At 49.7% G+C, this 23,395-nt stretch overlaps 1 protein-coding gene across 4 annotated transcripts in view; it reads right to left on the reverse strand.

Moving 5' to 3' along the window:
* RALY (RALY heterogeneous nuclear ribonucleoprotein) overlaps window positions 1-23,395 on the reverse strand; it is a 144,057-nt gene that overhangs the window by 55,772 nt on the left and 64,890 nt on the right. For 3 of the 4 annotated variants that reach the window (XM_068419652.1, XM_068419654.1, XM_068419653.1), the window contains one exon: window positions 19,178-19,294. The exons of the other annotated variant lie outside the window; for it this stretch is intronic. In XM_068419652.1, coding sequence (XP_068275753.1) covers window positions 19,178-19,228 — 51 coding nt within the window. In that variant the 5' untranslated portion in view covers window positions 19,229-19,294. The remainder of the gene's footprint in view (window positions 1-19,177; window positions 19,295-23,395) is intronic. 4 annotated transcript variants of the gene reach the window in all.

Genomic DNA, 23,395 nt, shown 5'->3' on the forward strand with positions numbered 1-23,395 from the left:
GAGGGAGAGTAAAAATGACTCCCCCAAAGACATTCCTCAGGTCAATCCTATCTCCACACTCACGTCCAGGAAGAAATATCTTCCTAACACTGGGATCATAGAATCACAGAATCACAGACTGGTTTGGGTTGGAAGGGACCTTAAAGATCATCTAGTTCCAACCCCCTGCCACGGGCAGGGACACCTTCCACCAGACCACGTTGCTCCAAGCCCCATCCAACCTGGCCTTGAACACTGCCAGGGAGGGGGCAGCCACAGCTTCTCTGGGCAACCTGGGCCAGGATCTCACCACCCTCACAGGGATGGCAAGGGAGCAGCTCTGCCCTTCACCAGCCGCCCTCCCCACACTTCAGTGTGCATCTCAGTGGTGCAATGACCAGGTTTAAACCTCAACACGGCATCTGCCAACCCCCTCCATGGCTGCGCAGGGAGATGGAGCCTGGAGCTTGTGGGAGGACAGCTCAGCAGCCCCCCAAATGTCTATGGTTGGGAGGACAAGAAGCCAACAAGCCATCTCTTGTCACTTGCAGCACTCCTCTGTGGGGCTGGGGAGCTACAGGACACATCCTACATGGGCTCATTTTGGCTGGTGGGCATTTTAACGCTGGCTAATGACTTTTCTCCTCTTTCAGTGATGCTCAGGAGCAGGTATGTCCATCTACCTAACGTCCTCCCTGCTGGACAGAATAAATCCCTGGTACCTCCTGACTCTGCATACGACAATATGGATCTGGTCGGCCATTCACACTCACCCTGTCTCAGTAATTTTAGGATTTGCCACTGAGGGATTTTTGTCATTTTGAGAAGCTTAGAAACGGGAGGGGAGCCCTGCTGCTTCCCAGCGCAGGCAGGATTTACAGGCAGGGTCAGGGGAAGGAAACCTTATGAGATTTTATACATCATTTTCTTTAAAAAAGTGTCATTTTCTATTTACTGACCTGGTTCCAGCCTCACGTCTGCACGTGTACTCGCAGGCACCCAGCTTGAGGATTAACAGCAAGCAGGCAGTGTGCTTTTTATTTTATTTTAAAGGTATTAAGAGTAAAACCAGACCTCGCTCCTGTGCACCCCAGTAAAATAGGTCTACCAGGGTCCCCACGGCATTCGAGGCCAGACGCATCATGGTGACTCGTGCACCTGCATTGTGGAGCCAAAAGCATCTTTCACGATGGGGCAGCAAGAGAAAGTGGAAGATCAAGAGCAGACATGCGTAGGAAATCCACCGTATGGCTCAAAGCAAACACACATTGGACCCCATCCCCTCTTACCGGTGCCCTCTCCACTCACAGCCCCTGCCCCGGGCTCCCCCACCCCGGCAGGCATGGTGACGCAGGAGGCTGGGGACCTCCGGGGGGATTTTGGGCTGTCTCTCACTGGGGTGAGTCATGGTGCAGGCAAGGCAAGCAGAGTCGCTGCAGGGCACGGGGCAGCGCGGTAAGATCTTCTGCTGTGCCTGCAAAGGTTGACCCACACCTGCACTGGAGGGTGGGCAGATGCTGGGGGACGTGTCTCTCCAGGGGCTGGGTGGGTTTCCCTGGACCACCTCTCTTCTCATCTCTACTGTATGTAGAATATGGTGGTTCCCAGGACCACGGCTTCAGAGGATGGACAGGGGGAAAACCCCATCTCAAGGAAATCCAGGACAGAAGGATGAGACTGGGACAGTGTGCGTATTCTGAACCTGCTCCTGGCAAACCTGAAAGCTGCTCATGCTACTGCATCTTCGGTGTAAATTCCTACAAGTTTCATAAAAAACACTGGCTGGGAAGAGAAGATCTCTAAGAAGGTCTTTGAGACCCTCTTGGGTAAGACTGTAACATGAGCACAACCCTTTTTAGACATCAGAGAAGTTACAAGGAGGAGTGGAAGGTTCTGAACAATCCAGTTGCAGAAAACCTTTCAGCCTGAGCTCATTACACACAAGAAAATCTGTGTCTTAGCCAGAAATTTCCTCCTGCACAGACTCTCTGGTGCCTGGCAATGTGCAAGGTCTGAATCTCTTTCTACCATTAGGGCATTCACACTTCATACTCATTTAGATCTGTCGATATCTAGGAGGAATTCAGTTCATGCTGAAACCTTGGCAAAATTCAGTCAAAAAGTCCATGAACTGAGACCAAAAGCTGCTCTCCACGAGCTTTGGTAGCACCAGCTACTCCAGGTTCTGCCCTGCACTCACAGAACTCAATTAACTATTCCATTAACTTCAGTGGAGCAGGATTAGTCCCAAATGAAACACCAGGATGACTTTATTTGGTGTTATCCACCCTCTGGAAAACATTGCCACGTGACAATGCTCAGATGAAAAATTACCACAGAAGTATTACCAAAGGATTTACAAACTCTTCTATTTTCAGACGAGTGAAAACAGCAGGTGTGTGTTTTAGCCACCTTCTCAAAATGCTTTTTAATCTCAGGGTTAGCACAGCAGCATGGTTTGGGGTGAAACATCACATCCTGTGACATACAGAGACTTTGACTAGAGGCAGTAACAGTTCTTGCAAGTCCAGGGTATTGCACAACTTGGCAAACGTCATGGTTGTATATACACTAAGTCTGACATCACTTGTTCAAGAAGACAACCCACCAACTAGAAGGCACTTACAAACAAGGTCTTGTCTTTCAAGTTTCATAGAATCATAGAATCACAGACTGGTTTGGGTTGGAAGGGACCTTAAAGACCATCTAGTTCCAACCCCCTGCCACGGGCAGGGACACCTTCCACCAGACCAGGTTGCTCCAAGCCCCATCCAGCCTGGCCTTGAACACTGCCAGGGAGGGGGCAGCCACAGCTTCTCTGGGCAACCTGGGCCAGGGTCTCACCACCCTCACAGCAAAGAATTTCTGCCTCAGATCTCATCTCAAACTCCCCTCTTTCAGCTTAAAACCATTCCCCCTCATCCATTCCCCCTCCATGCCCTTGTAAAAGCCCCTCTCCAGCTTTCCTGTAGCCCCTTCAGGTACTGGAAGGTGCTAGAAGGTCTCCCCGGAGCCTTCTCTTCTCCAGGCTGAACAGCCCCAACTCTCAGCCTGTCTCCAGAGCAGAGGGGCTCCAGCCCTCTGAGCATCTCCGTGGCCTCCTCTGGACTCGCTCCAACAGCTCCGTGTCCTTCTGATGTTGGGGGCCCCAGAGCTGGACGCAGCACTGCAGGGGGGGTCTCCCGAGAGCGGAGCAGAGGGGCAGAATCCCCTCCCTCGCCCTGCTGGTCACGCTGCTGGGGATGCAGCCCAGGACACTGTTGGCTTTCTGGGCTGCAAGCACACGTTGCCGGCTCATGGTGAGCTTCTGGTCACCCATCACCCCCAAGTCCTTCTCCTCAGGGCTGCTCTCCATCCATTCTCCGCCCAGCCTGGGTTTGTGCTTGGGATTGCCCCGACCCACGTGCAGGACATGTGTAAGCTCCGGTTTTGGGCACAGGACTGACATGTCCAACGAGTCCACGACACCCACGCTGGCTCTGACTATGCCTGGGAACACTTAGATGGGGCAGGACACTATGGTTTCATGACTTGAAGTCCATGAAACTGCAGCATTTCTTTAAGAGAAATGAATCGCTCCCTTTAAGTTGGCTACATAAGAAAATGCTTTCTTGAACAGAGATGCTTTCCTACACAAGGGCCATATTAGAGGGTTTGCTGGCTGAAGCCAAATCCTGCTGTGCTGTGAATGTCCCAGAATTTAATGCGTGTGCACCCAAAGTTTGATTTAAAACTGTCACTCAAAGTTTGACTTAAAAAAATCTCTTCTAAATATTTCTTAATCTGGGGTTTACTGCTATACTGTTATTTTTCATTTGTATAAAAGAAGGTTCTAAAGATATAAAACTCCACAAAAGATGGAATTCCACAAATTCACAAACATCTGTCATTAAAAAGATGCCAAAACAGTTGTTCCTAATTGTGGAAACTTCTGAAATTCCTGAGAGGTGTTTAGCAGCTGCGACAAACAGAGCTAATAAACACCTTCGACTCCTACAATCAGTGCCATGTACTTTGGAGCAGATACGTTCCCAGCAACATTAAATTACGTTAGTTAGAAAAATCATTAAATTTCTTTTGATTAAGTGTCAGGAATAATGTAGATGAATGATGGAGTTTTTAAATGAGTTCAAAGTCCATGAAATAATTTTCTTCCTTGGGTCAATTATAATTTCAAAGCAAAATTCCTATGGGACCAATTTATTGGGAGTGCAACGATGCTTTTGTTCTGCATGTCCCAGCAGCACCACACGCTGCCTGACCCTGCCGGTGTTTGCTTAGCTGGGGTTTTGCTTACTCAGATAAGATGCTGAATGCCCCAGCAAAAAGCTCTGGGGAGCAGCTTTCTCTTGCTGGCTTATAATACGGATTTTAGTGCTGTTACTTACAAAAGAAAAAAGACAACTGTCCTGCACAATGATCACTGCCCACCGATTTCTGCAGGCACGTCATGTAGGCAGAGACGTTCGATGTAGTGTGGGTAAAAAGAGCTCTTCCTCAGAGAGTGAAGGTATGGGATCATTGCTGGAATACCTACACAAAGAGGTCTGACTGACACAGGTCACAAAATGTGCCTTCCACTGTGCAATACAGTATCACGCTGCACAAAGGAAGCACTGGACCCAAAGCATTGAGTGTTTTAGTCCAAGACATACCTGTGTAAGTCAAATATTCACAGTAAGGATGATCAGAGAAGGTGGCCACAGTGACAGGATCCATGTGTACATCCACCTCAGTGGGTTTCAATGGGAACTCGAAGCTGCTGTTGGATGTCAGTTGTGAGGCAGCCTTCAGTCCCCCCAAATCCCAGCAGAAAGTCATCAGCCAGCTTCAAAACCACTTAGAGAAACAGGACATCTCTTGCTAGCACCAACAACCACAAGAACATTCAAACTGCTGGCCTGGGTCAAACCAAAGATCCATCCATCCTGCCTCTATGGGAGGCTTGGAGAAGAGTACACATGACAGCATGTGTGCAGGGTGACACTGAGCATGTCCATTAATTTAATAGAGTAACTGAAGAAACATGGCAGGGAAGGCAGAACAGGTGACTGCAGTCCTACAGAGGTGGCAGCAGCAGCGACAGAGAAGAGGCGATAGCCATGCAACACAGAAATGAGTTAAAACCTACCCCTTAATCCTGCGTGTGAGCTACGCTGGCACGCAGTGAGCACACACAACCCACGGCGGCAAGGTCCCTTCCCAGCGCAACCTGGGCGAGCTCTGCTGCAGCAAACTGAAGCCTCATCAATTCGTCCTTCCAAATCTGGGCGCAGCATTTAACCAGCACAACCCTGGCACTGCCACAACACTCTCATCCCATGAGAAACACCTCGGAAAGCGGAGTTATTGCAGACTGTTCCCTCTCGGGAAGGACTCCAGCCTGCCTCCCTCCTGTCCTCAACAGCAGAAGAGCTTCTGGACACTTTATTTACCGCCAGCTCTTCATTTTGTCCTCTCTTTCCCCACACTGCTGTCTGACATAAGCCTTGACCTCCCCTTTCTGCTGTTCTCCCTGAACACAACTTAAACTGGCATCCACAGAGAGGCAGGGAAAGCCTAAGAACTGAGGGACCTGGGCATCAGACTGCACAGTCTCTAGACCATGGACCTGGTCTTGGATTTAACCATCTACAGGTCCAGGTGCCACTCTAGCATATAACACATGAGATCTAAAATAACATGGCATCATTTCTGCTAAATCCATTCTTTGCTCAGTAGGATGCACTAAAAAATAGGACATCCATTCTTCAAAAACTTCCTAGCATGTCAGCTTCTGCAGCTTCTACATTACAATGCAGCACCAGACTCAATGATAAAATCAGACCTGGGCTCAAGCACTGCTTGGGCCAAACCTCCTTCGTGGAATGAATTCCCAGATTTCTGATTCTCCATCTAAGGCAGCTTTATCTTCTCCCCCCGCCAGCATGGCTCTGCCCTCTGGCTGGAGGCTGAAACCTCCAAAGTGGAGAACAAAAGTGGCCAACACCTCCTCGGCCGCCATTCACAGCCCGGAGTATTCAGCTAAATTGCCATCCATCTCCATGGCCATTAGCGTGGCAGGATGGGCGCTGCTGCCAGATCAGGCTGCATCTTAATTCTGGTCTCAGAATATTCTGTAATTAAGCATCTTCACAGCTTCAGACCCTACTACCCCTCTTGGCTCTTTCAGTGGAAAGAGTATATAGGATGGGATTGTAACTCTAAGTCTTTGCTATAAGCTGACCCTTGCTATCCACAGGATAATCCTTGTGGTCCTTTTGAACCTTGATGGACGTTCTGCCTTGTCTGCCTCACTCAGCGGCACCTTCTGAAGTTCCCCTGTACCCCACGCATGCTCACTTCATGTTTAATTTCCCAGACTAACACTTTTTCCAAGGCTTTGCACCCAGAAAATAGACTGTTCAACTGGCTTACTACCCAAAACGTTTCCACAAAGCCTTCACTAAAATCAAGACATTTCATTTACTGCCCTTCCCGTATCTCCCAAAGAGTGAAAATCTCATCAAACCCCGAAACTGAGTACATTAACCAACTCCATTCTATAAACACAGATCAACACAATTTTATTGCGATGATGCCATTCGCTTAGCACAGGTCACTGAACACGCACTATGTGGCAATGATGAAACTCAAGCCCTTCTGACCTGGGCTGGATGCAAATTATGCCTCCCATTAACGTGTGGTGCTGGGGACTGGGGATGGAGCCAAGCTGGGATCTCCAAGATCACATTTTGCAGTCACCAGGAGCTGAGGAAGGAGCTGCTCGAGCAAAGCAAAACATTTAAACGTGTCCTCTGAATATGACTACTAACGTTTCAATGAATTCTCCTTCTCCGTGAGCAAGCACGTCTGCAGAAGGGAAATCCTAAGTCACAGAACCATAGAATCATAGAATTGTTAAGGTTGGAAAAGACCTAAAAGATCATCAAGCCCAACCACCAACCCAATGCCACCATGCCTGCTAAACCATGTCCTGAAGCGCCACATCTAGATGTTTTTTGAACACCTCCAGGGCTGGTGACTCCACCACCTCCCTGGGCAGCATGTTCCAATGCCTAATGACTCTTTCAGTGAAGAAATTCTTCCTAAGATCCAGCCTGAACCTCCCCTGGTGTAACTTGAGGCCGTTTCCTCTCGTCCTATCGCTGGTTACCCAGGTCATACGCCCTGGTGCTCTTGCATGCCCCAGGGGCAGAGCATCTCCACTGGAAGTGGTGATTTTGGTAACTAATCACAAAGCAGAGTCAATGCATGTGACTTATCTACATATTCAGATTTTTACGGTGAATTAAGGATTTCAGAGCGGTGTTTACCAGGGAAGAAACAATAACCAGGTGCCAGGCGCTAGGTGTGCAGAACAGAGGTCTAACGTGATCCATGTGAAACACCGCGCGAGAGAACACAAAGACAGGGCAGTTTGTAAGGTGCTCAGTACCCTGGTGCTGATCCAGAAATCAGTTAATTAGTTGATTAAATCCATGCACACAAGCAACGTAATTACATGCAAGAGGACACCCCTCCAGCTTAGGTGTTTTGCTGGACCAACTCCCTGATATAAAGCATAAAGCCAGGGGCTCTGTGCAGAATAAAGAGGGATTTTGATTGAATTCTTCTGACGAGGAAGGGGGGAGAGAGAAGTGTAGCCTTTATTTAATGCCCTCCTCAGTTTACAATTGCTATTTCAAAAAGCTGCAAGCTATGGTCTTAAGTAAGGAAGGAGGAGACTTGCATTGCCCATGGTGTCCCTGCCCTTCTGCCCACCATGCTGAGTTGACAAGAAGTCTAAAGAGGAACCAACCTTGTGTCACCTTTTCAGTTGAAAAGAGAAAAACTGAAGGGTTGTGCTTCCTCAGAGGGACAGGATTGTGTGACCGAGACTTTCCCACTGATTTCGGATGACCCGAAGGACCAACGCGTGCCTGGAGAGAGCTGGTCCATGAGCTGCTGCCTCCCAGGAGCAACCCCTGCAGCCCACCGAGCGCGTCCAGCTGAGCAGAACCACCTCCAGATCCGCTGCAAACCTCACCCGAAGCCATGCAAAGCACGGGGGAAAGACATTGCACATGTAAACATGGGGTTTCTGCACAGTTTGGAGGTGCTGAATTTGCCCAGCATGGAGGATGATAAGGGGAATTACCTCAATCTACCAGCAACGCCCCAACCCTCTCCCCTCTAACCCTCCCCATATGAATCAACACCCTAAAACCTTGGATAGACAGACCTGACCTCCTTCCCAGCTACATGCTTGTAATGACCAACATGACTATTTACCTTTCCCCCAGCCTGCAGAGCAGCAAAGATTTCAGCTATGGTAGAGACCTGGCAATCACCAGCCGTTAGCATGGTAGCAACATGGCGCAAACCCAACAGACACAGCCCCGAACTCCTGGGCTTTGCTGAGAGCCTCAACAAAGCCCATGCCGAGAGAAAAGCAAATCTCCCCAGAGATCAAGCTATGGAGATTAGTACTCGAAAATATCCCACACCAGTAGAGGATGAGGCGTCCCAAAGGCCAGTGAAGGCGGTGGGTGCGTTACGGCATGGTACTGATGGCTCCTTCTGTGTTGGTGGGGTGGTGGGGCAGGGACACGCCACATCCAGCCATCGGCGTGGGCTCTCGGCTGTGCTGGAAACTACCAGCACTTCTGCTTCCACAAGATGGCAACTTCCTCCTGCGTGTTTCTACCAGCACGTTCATAGTTTTTATGAGCAGCTGGTTTAAAGGAGGTTTACGCTGCTGCCTGCTTTGAACACAGTCGCTGTGAGTGGTCAGCACAAGAAGGCCACCAGTATTGTAGTTTGTACCAGCACCAGTGTGGCCAGCAGGACCAGGGCAGGATTCATCCCCCTGTACTCAGCACTGGTGAGGCCGCACCTCGAATCCTGTGTTCAGTTCTGGGCCCCTCACGACAAGAAAGACCTTGAGGTGCTGGAGAGAGTCCAGAGAAGGGCAACGAAGCTGTGAAGGGTCTGGAGCACAAGTGTGATGAGGAGCAGCTGAGGGACCTGGGGGTGTTTAGTGTGGAGAAAAGGAGGCTGAGGGGAGACCTTATTGCTGTCTACAACTACCTGAAAGGAGGGTGTAGCGAGGTGGGTGTTGGTCTCTTCTCCCAAGTAACAAGTGACAGGATGAGAGGAAACGGCCTCAAGTTGCACCAGGGGAGGTTTAGATTGGAGATCAGGGAAAATTTCTTCCCCGAAAGGGTTGTCAAGCATTGGAACAGGCTGCCCAGGGCAGTGGTGGAGTCCCCATCCCTGGAGGGATTTAAAAGCCGTGTGGATGTGGTGCTGAGGGACATGGGTTAGTGGTGGCCTTGGCAGTGCTGGGTTAATGGCTGGACTTTATGATCTTAAAGGTCCCTTTCCAATCAAAATGATTCTGTGATTCTAAATCAGAAACCAAGCTCTACACATAAATACCACCATGTTCCACCAAAGTTTGCTGCTCTGAATTCATCTCTCTCCCAGTTCTTCATTCATCCCAAGCCACTTTCTGCATCATTTCACCTCCACGAGCCCATCCCTTCTGAAGCGCTGGACCAGTGTGAGTCCCCACGATGCTGCAGCATGGGGGCTCCTGCCCCGCTGCCCCACAGGGCAGGACCAGCAGCCTGGCGGCAGAGCAGGCTCGTGGGGACAGTCAGAGGAGAATGTGGGGATCTGCATTCAGGTCCTCAGTCAGCCTCCGGCCTCATGTGCAACCCTGGGCAGCTGTTTAACCTTCCCTGAGCCTCCAGGCCCACCTATAACTGGAGCTAATGCAGCTACGTCTCGCATTTCCACTGCTAATTCATTAACCGTTTACGACTGTCTGTCACTGCCACCCCACTGCAGGGAGATCAGATCCTACGTTGAAAAGATTTTTACAAAGCTCAACAAGAGAACACAACCCCCCATCAGGGGCTGCTCAGTTCTTCTTGTTTTTATTTTTTAGCCTGGACACAGTTCAGTGCAGACTTGTACTTTGCAACACATTCGCATCACTGTCCCTTTTAACCTGCTTTACAATCTGGCGTTGGGTAGAGAACAGAAAATGCCTACTACCTTCAGAAGATAAAAACGCTACATTTGCACGGAGTAGTAACATTTTTCACCTCCAAATCCATTTTCGAGTCTTTCTGCCTACGCACACACGTGCACAGGGCTGCTCAGAGAGGGATTATGTGTAGTCTTAGCAATCCTCCGCCTACCAACATGTCCAAAATATTTATCAGGAGCAAAGACAGTAAAGAATGAGAGATGCTGATGAGACCAAGAATCTAAAAAAACCCTCTTTCACAAGTGACTGAGGCCATTAGCTGTGACTCTGAGGCAAGACTAAGCTTTAGGATTATCCCACTTTAAAGCTTCAGAAGAAAATTCAATTAAATTACAGTCTACCTTGTTTGGCACCTTTGTCGGGACAAAATGGGCATGTGCCAAGGAAGGTCCGTCTGGGCCAATGCATTGAAGCAAGCTGGTATGAGCTGGGAGGAGAAGAGTGGGAAGGGAAAAGGCTGTGTGTCAAGGGATCGGAGAGAGGAGAGGTACAACCTGGAGCAGATACTGGAGCAGCCGGAACATACCAGTTGCAGGAGATAATTTAAAGAAAGGAATTATGAGATAGACCAGGAGAGCGTGGAACAACAAAACCCAGAAAGTAATTCCTTTCAAAACTGGGCGCGAGACAGGCTTAGCGGTAATCAGTCCCCAGCAAGGTCAGTGGTACAGCCTGACCTGGCGATTTGCAGGGGGATTACAGCTCGGTTTGAGCAGCACTGGGAAGCAGGAAGCTGGAGAGCTAGTGGCTACAGCTGCCCCTGAAATGGCACTTGCTTATGGAGTTGGCCACCAATACCAAAGGTGGGTGATGCCCCCAGAAAAACTTCTTTACTGTGAGGGTGCCAGAGCCCTCGCACAGGTTGCCCAGGGAGGGTGGGGAGTCTCCTTCTCTGGAGATATTCTAACCTGCCTGGACGCGACCCTGTGCAACGTGCTCTGGGTGACCCTGCTTTGTCAGGGGGTTGGGCTGGATGAACTCCAGAGGTCCCTTCCAACCCCAACCAGGCTGGGATTCAGTGTGCTGCTGGCATGTGGCTGACGGAAATGGGGAGGCACGCACAAACCCGAACGAGTGTCTCACCTGCAAACACCTCACTGAGACTCATTGCCTTGGAGGTCTCCCATCACCCAGCCTTGCTTTCTCCTGGGAACTCTCCACCATGCATTTCCAACCCAGCATCTGTTTCTCTCCAGTCCAAGCCATGCAGCCAGGAAAGCTCCTTTTGGGAGTATTCATAGAATCATATAATGGTTTGGGTTGGAAGGGACCACAAAGACCAACTCGTTCCAACCCCCCGCCGGAGGCAGGGACACCTTCCACTAGACCAGGTTGCTCAAAGCCCCATCCAACCTGGCCGTGAACACTGCCAGGGAGGGGGCAGCCATAGCTTCTCTGGGCAACCTGAGACAGTGTCTCACCACCATTCCTCTGCCTCCTCCCCACAGCCTGGCAGTGCAGGCTCAGCATAGAGCATGGACCTCTCAGATGTCCTGTCCTTTGCACCCTTCCTTCTGCTCTCCTGGCTTGGCTGGTATCGCTCTTTGGTTGATGCGAAGCTAATGTGGGGTGGAGGAGCAGCACATGCCAGCGAGCCAGGCTGTTCGCTTTTGGCTGCCCAGTGTCCTTGCTACACACCCCGTAACTGCTGAGACAAAGGAGCACCAGTGTGTGATCCACAGGGTCAGGTCCGTCAAGCCATCAGGTACCTGAATCCCACCCAGAGACCTGCGTGTCCGTGGGGAGACTGGCTCTAAATATCTCCATGTCAGGCAGATGAAAATACTGAATCCTAAACTGCAGATATTAAAAGCATGTTGGCATCTGACAGTGGGCTCATTGTTCGTTATGCAAATACATGAAATACTCTACAGTACTTAAAAAAAAAAAAACAACTAAAAAACCAACAGGCTACTCAAGCATTCAAGACAAAATTCTTGCTGGTCATTAACTGCTGCCTGCTAAATGGACAGGCAGTCTTTATTAACCACCAACTGCAGCACAAAACTCAAGTGACAATGGAGCTCAAGAGCTAAAATAAATCTTAGAGACACTCTCCAGCCAACGCAGAGGAAACACAAGGGTTTTCCAGCAATCTGTGATGCCTGTTTAATAGCAGGGTGAAGGACGTTAAGAAAAGAAATTGGCTGGGCAAGGTTTAACTGCACTGAACAGCTCACCTTAGGTTAGCAAAGCTGTAGTCAATACCCAAGCCTTCAGATTTAGACTTTCAAACAAGTGCCTAATTAACAGAGCAGAGGAAAGCAGGGTTCTGAAATTTAACGAGACACTCAACATAGAGTTAAGCGCTTCAGGTATCTCAGCTTTAAAAAATCATGAGAGGGTGATTAAAAAAAAGTGAAGATGATGCAAATATAACCCCTCTTTGGGTCCGCTGTAAGGTTTGCTGAAAAGAAATGAGGATGCACCATTGCTGGAATGGCCCTGAGATGGTGATGGAAGCATTTATTAAGGGGCTTGATCCTCAATGGCTACAGAGTCCCACAGCTTCTTTGATTTCAGGAAGATACCCCAGTTTTCCATCTGATATAATGACTACACTACCAGAGCGCTGCCTCCTGTAGTCCACTTTCCCTGGGTATCTTCACTGGCAGGAAAAGGTTCCTCTCAGGTGAACCAGGCTGGAGAAGCCAGGAAGAAACCAACAGCCATTGTGGCAACTTCAATAAATTTTCAGGAAAGTTTGGGTCACTTTGGGTCTCTCCTTTTCTGCCCTGTATATTCTGCTAGGAGAATCAGAAAGCAAAATGCCCCAGAAGAGCTGGAGGTGCCCTTGGTCCCCAGTGATGGTGGCCTTGGGTGCATCACTCTGCACAGGGAGTCTGGTGGTTCCAGCCTGGTAGATACTCAGTGTGGTTTTGGGTAAACGCCTCCTCACCGGCATTGCCCATCTGAACCCACCCTTGCGAGCACAGCAGGTCCTCAGAACAATCAAGGGAAAGAAGTAAGGCCACAAAAGCACCAGGGAGCAAGGTTAGGAGAAATGAACTCCAGATCAATACAAAAGCCCGTGTGCAGTCGCATTTCGTCTAATCCTAAACTGGCCTTTCCAAGAGCGGTTAGAGACAAGGTTGGGGAGTTTGGTGGGGCACCAGATCAGAAAGGAGATGTTGTATCTGTCCTGGCTTTGTTACGTAAGAAAAGGTCTTGTATCAACTAGTGAGTAACTCACGCTGATTCAGTTTAAGAAGATCTCAGCTCAAAATGATATTGCCAAAATTGAGCCAGGTGTTGACCCACAGTCTTCTCCAGGGGCTTATTTACAAAAGCAATCATAAATAGGCTGATGTTATTTTAAACTGAAATTCATTCTGCATCTTCAATGGGAGGAACACAGCCTGGGATTTTACAGCGCGCTTTAGCAGGGCAGAGTCAGAGCTGTTAATCCACACTCAGACTGCTCGCTGCGAAGAACTGCTCTGTGCAGTGTCTCGCACTCCTCATCCAAAAGGGTCAACGGGTGGATCGTGCGATAAATAACAACACTGATGGGTCAGCGCAGGCCAGTGGGGCCAGACACTGGTCTCAGCAAGAGAGATAGCAACACGGACCTCAGCGATGCTTGCTGTGGCTCTACAGACGGACAAGAGAGATTCTCTTTGCTCGCTGGCAGACTGGAAAGGAGCAGGGCTTTGAATGACCACCTGGCAAAGCCACAGCCAGATCTCTTCTGATAGCCTTCATTCCTGCCACGCGAGATGGTGGTCAACCAAGAGGATGGGTTTGGTGCTTGCAGCCTGCAGGTTAGAAGGGCATCTATCGGTGCCAAGACCATGGCGGAAGGCTGCGACCTGGAGGTGGAGGGGAGCTTCTAGTAAGGCTGTTTTGAAGCCGTGGACCCTGCTCAGACCTGTGCTGCATCCTCCTGCCAGCCCTTAGGCTCCTAAATCCCAGGTATTGAGGGGCTTCCTGCTCAACAAGCATCATGGGGGGGGTCTCGGAGGCGGGGGGGCTGCACGGCAGAGGGTGAGATCCAGGCCATGGGACAGGCAAGTCTCCGTGCTCAGGGTTTGAGGCTTGGCAGCACTTTTGCACTTCTGATTTGAAAACTTAAGCACACAATTCGACACCTAAATTTTACAGATTTTAAAAAAAGGGGGAGAAAGTCCAGAATACAGCCATGAAGGTGATTCAAGGGTTGAAGAAAACGCTTGACAAAGACAAAATTAAAGACTTCGTTCCGTTTAGCTTATCAGAAAGCAGATGGTGTGATTATTCTGTGTAAGAACTCTCATCTGCAGACAAGACCGGATACGAAAAGGGCTCTTTAATCAAAAGGGTAAAGACAGAACAGGAATTCAAGCTGAAGCCCAACCAATTCAAATGAGATAAAGGGCACAAACTTTAACAGGGAGATGATTAACCACTGGCACAAGTGACAAGGGGGGCAGGGGACTCTCTGACTGTTGACATCTTAACTGCATTTCTTTCTGAAAGAGATACTTTAATCACACACAGGTTCCCAGGCTCAATCCTGGCCACAGCTGGGTTAGACTGTGAGTGAACACCAGGAGGCAGAACCAATGATGGAGTGATGGTGATGGGCTCGTGCCAACAACCTAGAGATACCTCAGGCTTCGTAAGGAAATCCATCCCCAGGGACACCTTCCCATCGCTCAGAGGCAGAGGGTTAACCCTGCAGTCGTGGGAGCCACCAGCCTGCTGTGAGGTGCCAGCTGGGGACCCCAGATTCGGGAACCCAGCCCAGACACAGTCCATCATCTCCTCTGCCACCGGGCTCTACCGCACACTTCACAGTAGAGCAGAAGAAGCTGTAAGCACTTGACTGTCTGTGTAAAACAGCAGCACCAGGTGAAATGTTTTATTTCCTTCTTTAAATCACAGCCCTGCTTTTTTTACACTGCTCTAAACATTAATGTCTACCCCTCAGCTCCATTATTTCCAGCATTTCACACACAGAGGATATATTTTGGCAATTTCTCCTGGTTCTGGTTTTTAAGTACAGTGAACAATTACACTCAAATGCATTCGTAAGCCAACGTTAATGAGGCTCGTCGACACACTTTACTGAGAGCAGCTGCTGCACATCAAATTATTGATCTGCATGTTACAGAGATCCTGCAAACCCTCTCGCTAAAACCGAAGTTTCCTCCTTTGGTGGGACCGCTACAGAGTGAGATGTGTGCAAGCCCTTCCCTGCTGCTTCTCCTTTCACTGTCACCAAACAAGCTGCCTCTGAGCATCTCTGTGGCCCTTTTCAGCATCCTAAGAAGGGCATTTTAGAAGTTGTGATCTACGAAAGCGCTGTGCCCCCGTTTGTGTGTCATCTGAGGAAAGGCTGGGTACGGCGACGGCATCCAAGGACCCAAGTTTATTCCCTGCGTGCCAATTTGTCACTCTTATCTTCGGCAGCCCACGCTGTTCTGGCGGGGCTTGAAAGCAAACTTTGCCCTTGAAAAAAACAAGCGTGTGCTGTGAGAAGAGATCCTTCCAAAGGAGAGGCACACGTGTTCGCTGGGAGGAGAGCGGCAGTCTCCGGGGAGCGAGACGCTCTGCCCCGGGTCAGGACGAACGGCCGCTCACGGAGCGTGGCCTTGCAAAGGAGAACTCTCAAATCTATTAGAAAATTACCCCCCACCTGACAGGGCCAGAGAGCAGCCGGTCAGGAAGTTGAAAAGGTTTTCCATGAAATATGTGAAATGAAAACATAAAGCTTGTGGAAAAATATATTTGCTATGTCCTTTTGCTTAGATTGAAACCCCAAGTTATGATTCACTGTTTCTCGGTAAACGTTACAGCTTTCATTCTCCTTATTACAAACACGGCAGCTTGAAATAAAATACTTTCTATGAGAATTTGCACTGAAAAAGTCATTTATAACCTAAAACACTTGAATTAAACCCCACCCTTTTTATTTTTGTTCTGTAGAACAAAAACCCCAACGTTACCGCTACGGAGAGCTATGAGATCTATGAGAAGAGGACTTCCCACCAACCCCTCCCATCGCTGCGCTATTGATGTATCGTACTCTGCAGGGCTTCCCTGCAAAGGGAGTGAAAAACGCTGATTATCCGTGGCGTTGCTCAGCAAACTGCCAAGTGATGGACTGTTTGCTGTGCTGCTCCCCCAGTAAATAAATGATACTGCGGCTTTGCCCTTTATGGCATTGATTAGATCTGCTTAAAACAAATAGAAAAAACCCAAAATCACAGGAGGAACTTAGTTGCTTGTCAACTAAATCTCAGCCCGGGGCAGGAGGTGTTACTATTAACCAGACTGTTTCGAAGGCAGTTGCAGCGGGATGGTAAAGATTTAACACTCTCCAGCTACGGCTCGATACAACACACGCTGAAGTCAATGGCAAAGCCCTCTCTGACTTCAGGGGTGCAGGATCAGAGGTTAAACATTAATGGGGATGAGCAAGCCCTCCTTCCATCACCTGTTCCACCTCTTTGGAGGTGGCCTGGTGGCCTCTCCCAACATTGGCCATGGCACAGGACCTTATGGAGGGATGTAGCTTTGACCTTTCCTGTCTTGCTCCAACACTACCATTCATTTTGCAATTACAAGCCCTTAAAACTGCAGCGGACTCAGAGGCCAAGGGACACCACTCCACAGACCCCAGGGGAGCTGCAGGGGTTTTGGCAGGGTGGATCTGTCTTGTTTGTGCTGCAAGACTTACAGCAACCGACCCCAGCTGAAGATGAGGGCCTTCTGCCTCCACATTACCTTGATTCTCACCAGGACAGGAGATGGCTTGGTGACAACAAAACTTGCTGATGACACAAAAAGGCAGAGTGGCCGATACACCGGAAGGAAGGCTGTGCTGCCATTCAGCGAGACCTGGACAGGCTGGAGAGTTGGGTGGAGAGGAACCTCATGAGGTTCAACAAAGGCAAGTGTAGGGTCCTGCACCTGGGGAGGAATAATCCCGTGCACCAGTACAGGCTGGGGGCTGACCTGCTGGAAAGCAGCTCTGCAGAGAAGGACCTGGGAGTTCTTGTGGACAACAAGCTCCCCATGAGCCAACAATGTGCCCTTGGGGCCAGGAAGGCCAATGGTGTCCTGGGGTGCATGAGGAAGAGTGTGGGCAGCAGGTCGAGGGGGGTTCTCCTCCCCTTCTACACTGCCCTGGTGAGGCCACACCTTGAGTAACTGGGTCCAGTTCTGGGCCCCCCAGTTCAAGAAAGACAAGGAGCTACTGGAGAGAGTCCAGCAGAGGGGTATGGAGATGGTCAGAGGGCTGGAGCATCTCTGCTACGAGGAGAGGCTGAGGGAGCTGGGGCTGTTCAGCTGGAGAAGAGCAGACTGAGGGGGGATCTTATCAATGCTCACAAATACCTTAGGGGTGGGTGTCAAGGGGATGGGGCCAGACTCTTCTCAGTGGTGCTCAGTGACAGGACAAGGGGCAACGGGCACAAACTGAACCATGGGAAGTTCCATCTGAATATGAGGAAAAACTTCTTAGAGGGTGCCAGAGCCCTGGCACAGGCTGCCCAGGGAGGGTGGGGAGTCTGGAGATATTCAAACCCGCCTGGACATGACCCTGTGCAACGTGCTCTGGGTGACCCTGCTTTGGCAGGGGGTTGGACTGGGTGATCTGCAGAGGTGCCTTCCAACCCCAACTAGGCTGGGATTCTGTGACAAGGTGGAGATGGCAGACACTCGACCTCGTGTTGCATTTAGCAGACCGCAAGTATGGTTTGAGGAGAGAACAGCCGCCCTGCAGTGAGAGGCAGCGCAGGCAGCAAATGCAGGCAGGACCCTGCTGTACCCACGTGACACAGAGACACTCTCAGTACAGAGACACGAGGAGCCAACGTGCTGTAGCGGGGAGCAGGCACGACTCCCAAGATGCTATTCACGCACGGCTTTTCCTCAGCTCTCCCCACACCCCCTCATTCCACTGCCACAAACTCTTGCACCCATCCCTTGCCCTGCTCTTACATCCATCCCCTCAGCATCTCCCTCCTCCTCTTCACTGATGAAAAATGATGACACCGGACAGCCCCGATTTCCTTCTCCGCAAGAAATCCTGTGCCAAATATTGTGATTCTCCAGCTGATTAAAAGCAGAGCCCTTCTTAGCCTAAATGTTGATTTTTAATCTCCAGAGGCTTCTGCTGCTCAGACTATAAGCTTCACTTTTAATTAATGGCGTCAATGAATCTTTTTGCACTAGCAAGCCTGCAGTGGGGGTTTTCAAAGGGCTTTATCCGAAAGAAACGAGCGTTGGGTTACCCTCCTGGGGGAAGCTATTTTGGTGAGCAGAGACCCCGGCTCTCTGTTGAGACACACGCCTGTTTACACCATGGCATTGGGGCACTGGACCAAGGCAGCTCTGCTCTGGAGACCTCATCTTCCCCCAGAGCCTTCAGCGGGTGTCACGGCTTCGTTCCCTGTGCTGGCTTTTACTGTCCTCCATGGGTGCAGGGAACAAGAGCTGCTTTAGGCAAAGACAGTTTAGATTTCCCTTTTCTTGGGAAATCCATGTGAGATGGGAGGAGTCACTGCCTTCATCTACTGACCAGAGAGGCAATTAGGAAGAAATTAGGAAGAAATTCTTTGCTGTGAGGGTGGTGAGACCCTGGCCCAGGTTGCCCAGAGAAGCTGTGGCTGCCCCCTCCCTGACAGTGTTCAAGGCCAGGCTGGATGGGGCTTGGAGCAACCTGGTCTGGTGGAAGGTGTCCCTGCCCGTGGCAGGGGGTTGGAACTAGATGGGCTTTAAGGTCCCTTCCAACCCAAACCAGTCTATGATTCTATCTTTCACTCTGTCAAGAGCAATCCCTCAGACCAAGCTACTTGTTAGTTTGAAGTTTTATGGAATATAGATCTATTTCCTTCCCAGCTCTGATCTTTGCTGACTCAAAGAAAAGTGATCTTTAATGGTCCCCTAGATAGCTGTATTTTTCTTACCTAAATGCACACAAATTGCAACCTACAACCAATTAAACAGACAGTTTCTCATTTTTTCACAACAAACGTAATTTGTAATTCCAATATGTCAATAAAGAGTCCTTCAATTTTATATTCCATAGCATTTGCATCTCAGCTCAGTAACTTTGGAGTCAATAATTAAAAAAAAGGCAATTAGGACATTAATTGAGAAACATCAAGTTACTTCTTATAACATATTGCATATTTATTCATTTGCATGCTTTGCCCTAACGCATACCTCACTGAACGCTGCTCCATCATTGCAGCTGGAGTTTTTAGAGAGACACATCTCTCGCTCCCCAGCCCTTCATCCCAGCCGCGCTCCTGGCTTTGAACCCTGAGACAGGTGGTGGATCTGGTAGAGGGAGAGGGAATGATGAATCATGGAGGATGAGCAGGGTTTACCTTGAACTAAGCTGTGTTTGCTGATTGGAACAAGGTGGGGAAAAACCAGCCTGTTCATTATGGAGAACGTTAGTGAGAAAAGAAGGGAAGAATTTTCTAAAAATGTTATTGTCCACAAAAACCACAACAGTTTCACTTTATAAATTGTACATTTGGTTTCCTGCCTACTGTTCTGGGTTATTTTCAGAACTGAAAAATAGAAGTGGCCCAACAGAAAGCAGATTCTCAGAACTAAAAAAACAGTAGTCTAGTTACCAGCCCAAATCTCACTTCAGATGTCCGTGCATCCCTTCCATTGCCTCCCCTGGAAGAGGGTCTGGATATGGGACCCCTGAGCCAGGCAGGGTCCCCAAACTCTGGGGAGGCTCAGGACCCCCGACTGACTACGGCCACGTTTGCTCATGGCCTTGTCTCGCAGCAGGAAGGGGAGAAGATGAGTATGGAAGGGGAATATGGAAGAGGGTAGAGGAGAAAGAAGTGAGCATCTTCATCAGATGAGGCTGCTGTTAGTTCCTGAGTATCCCCCACTTCTGCAGACACAACCCAATGGGGACAGCTGTGAATGGCCACCTCAGCCGTGTCCCCTCCTCACACCTTGGTGGCTGTCTTGCAACCTGACATTTCTGGAAATCACAGAATCGTTTTGGTTGGAAAGGACCTTTAAGATCATAAAGTCCAACCGTTAACCCAGCACTGCCAAGGCCACCACTAACCCATGTCCCTCAGCACCACATCTACTCATCTTTTAAATCCCTCCAGGGATGGTGACTCCACCACTGCCCTGGGCAGCCTGTTCCAAGGCTTGACAACTCTTTCGGTGAAGAAATTTTTCCTGATATCCAATCTAAACCTCCCCTGGTGCAACTTGAGGCCGTTTCCTCTCGTTCTATGGGATGTTATTATTATTTTTCCCCACACTAATACCCAAATTCACAGGAGGCATTCTTGATGCGACAAGTTCTCTGCAAATTCAAACACAAAGTCAGACAAGCAGAGTGCGTACACCTGCCCAGACACAAAGGCAATGCACTCTGCTTTCCAAAGCTCTCGGCTGGAGGGATATTTCTGACACCAGAGTGCTAATACAGCCCAGCTTCGGTTGGATTGGCAGCACACCACCTCCAGCATTAAGACCTCCATCAGCTGTCTCGTCACACAAAGCGCAGCATCTCTATAAAACCTAATACCTCACGATTTTGCAAGTTTGATATTAATACCAAGGCTTAAGAAGAAAGTACAAGTCAGCTGAATACAGGCAGATGTTCTTCCAGTTTGGTGATGCTGCTGCCTGGGGATGAGCTTCACTGCACCAATACGGCAGCTCTGGCACTGTGGTAGTGGACACAGATGCTACAAAAGATGAAGGCAAAGAAGGGGCCCTAGGGAGTGATGTGCTATTGTAGACACTACAGAAACAGTTCTGTAAGTGAAATTAGGTTAGGCAGGGCACAGGGACTGCGGGACAGAGGAAGGAAGGTATAGGTGAGAAGGGCTCCCTGGCCAGATCAGCAGTCGGTCTGTGGTGCAGTAGGCAGCAACCTATTTTCACAGCACGGAGGTGATGACAGGTCACGATCATGGACCCCACGCACTTTGTCAGCCCCACTGCCATCCTTGGGGCTGCCGCAGCACCAGTCCCAGCAGAGGCTTTCAGGATGGAGGGACTTTGGGATTAGCCATCAGCACATTCCCTGATCCCCTAGAGCTCTGGGGGGGTGCTCACAGGAAGGGCCAGAGGCAGGAGCTACATCTCTACTCCCTGTCTTGCCCTCACAAAAGGTTTCCAGTGCAGACACCATGACACTGGCCACTACATCTTGCATTTGAGGCGTTGAACCTGGTCTGCTGTGCTCCAAAGCAGTGCTGTCTCAAGGAGACACTTTACCAGTTTGTAAGTAGAGCTGACGCCAGCCAGGTCCCTGCCTGCAAGAGGTGTGACATCTCTCTCTGGATGCCACCATTAGGAGTTTAACAGGCAGGACGGAAAGGACAGACAAAGGGCAAAGAGGACAGCAGCGTGCGGCTGGCAGAGCCCCTCCTGGGGCTTTGCTTTCTCTTGCAATTGAATTAGATGCTGATAAGAGATGGTGAAGGATTTTTGTGCCACATGCGGCTCTGTGATGGAGCTTCTGATCTATGGATTACAGTTTACCAAGGAGACGGCTCTGTGGAAAAATGCTTATGAGGAAGAAATGCCACTGCTGTAAAGAAAAGCTCAGACAACCATTTTCTGGGGTCATTTCTCTTAGAAAAACAGCCCTATAAAGTCACAGAAAGACTCTTAACTGAGCGCCAAGGACTCGGCAGCTGGCTCCAAGCAGGACAACTCCAACGTACTCGCTTCGCGAGGCTCGTGTCCTAAGCCCGCTCACAGCATCTCCACCACGCTTGCTCTGAGGCTAACAGGGCTGAGCTTGCTTTTAATTACTTCTCCAAAGAAATAAAAACAATGCCACGTGGTTTCGCTGCTGAGATCCGTTAGGACTAGGCAGATGGCCCCAACATTTGGACTTGTGGCATGAATTAATCCAAGACCTTTTGAACAGCCAGGCTTGCCTCTGACCCTCAGCTTCTGAACTAAGGCTATTTGAATAAAACCCCACATGCCAGATACCAAGACCGACAGAAAACCAGCCTCCCTCTCTGATTAAAACATTTACCATGGACTTATCTATAGCCACAAGCATCTCGTATGCATCTGGGACTGCAGTGAAGAGCGAGTAGTGCTCCAGAAAAGTCAAGCTGGTCATCACAACATTGAGCCTGAGCTGGAAAATCCCAGTGGGACAGCTGTGGGTTAAATGTTAAACCAGATTCTTTTTACATAAAATTAGGCGTTTTTCACAACCCATTGGTTGGGGAATCGTTTTAAAGACAATGGGAACTGCCACACTAGTGTTTGCAAGCCCTACATGCTGCCCCAGTCACACTGGCCAGGCGGTGAGCCATGAAGTCACCTTCCCATGCCGAGAGTGCCCATGAGCTGTACTTGCAGGAATTGCCTCATCGCACAGTCCTAAAGCCACAAATAAAAGCACCACCCAAATTTCACATTGCTCAAACTTTCCAGCAGCTTCAATTAATGCTGCTAATAATATGCAACACTTAATTTCCTCCGTATCATTGCATACAGTAGACAGGAGGCATTGCCAAGGCTTTCGCCTCCAGCTCACAACAACAAGCCCCTACAACATTCTTTTCCCCCAAATCTCCCCACAAATGGGCATCAACAGACTTTCCACAGCTGGTAAAGGCAGCTGCAGGTTCCTCTAAGCCCCGGGGGCAGCCAGGCGCAGCAAACAGCAGAGGCTTTCACCTCCTGCTCGGCACATCGCTCTTACCAGTCCATCGAGTCTTGAACCTCCAGGACCATGAATGCCATCATTTATACTCTGCTTGTGGTCAGGAGAAAGAAAAAGCTCACTGAAAGGCTGGCTTGTTCCTTATTATAAACTCTCCATGCCCTTACATCTTTTTTCCTCAAACTACTACATATTGGTGGAAAAGGACCTGGGGGTGTTGGGCGATGGCTGCTGAATATGGGCCAGCAGTGTGCCCAGGTGGCCAAGAAGGCCACCAGCATCCTGGCTTGTATCAGCACTAGTGTGGCCAGCAGGACTAGGGCAGGGATCGTCCCCCTGTACTCGGCACTGGTGAGGCCGCACCTCGAATCCTGGGTGCAGTTTTGGGCCCCTCACGACAAGAAAGACCTTGAGGTGCTGGAGCGAGTCCAGAGAAGGGCAATGGAGCTGGTGAAGGGTCTGGAGCACAAGTGTGATGGGGAGCGGCTGAGGGACCTGGGGGTGTTTAGTCTGGAGAAAAGGAGGCTGAGGGGAGACCTGATCGCTGTCTACAACTGCCTGAAAGGAGGGTGTAGTGAGGAGGGTGTTGGTCTCTTCTCCCAGGTAACAAGTGATGGGATGAGAGGAAACAGCCTCAAGTTGTGCCAGGGGAGGTTTAGATTGGACATGAGGAAAAACTTCTTCACTGAAAGGGTTGTCAAGGATTGGAACAGGCTGCCCAGGGCAGTGGTGGAGTCACCATCCCTGGA

The sequence above is a fragment of the Nyctibius grandis genome, chromosome 28 (genome assembly GCF_013368605.1).
Source record: "Nyctibius grandis isolate bNycGra1 chromosome 28, bNycGra1.pri, whole genome shotgun sequence".
NCBI classification, from domain to species: Eukaryota; Metazoa; Chordata; class Aves; order Nyctibiiformes; family Nyctibiidae; genus Nyctibius; species Nyctibius grandis.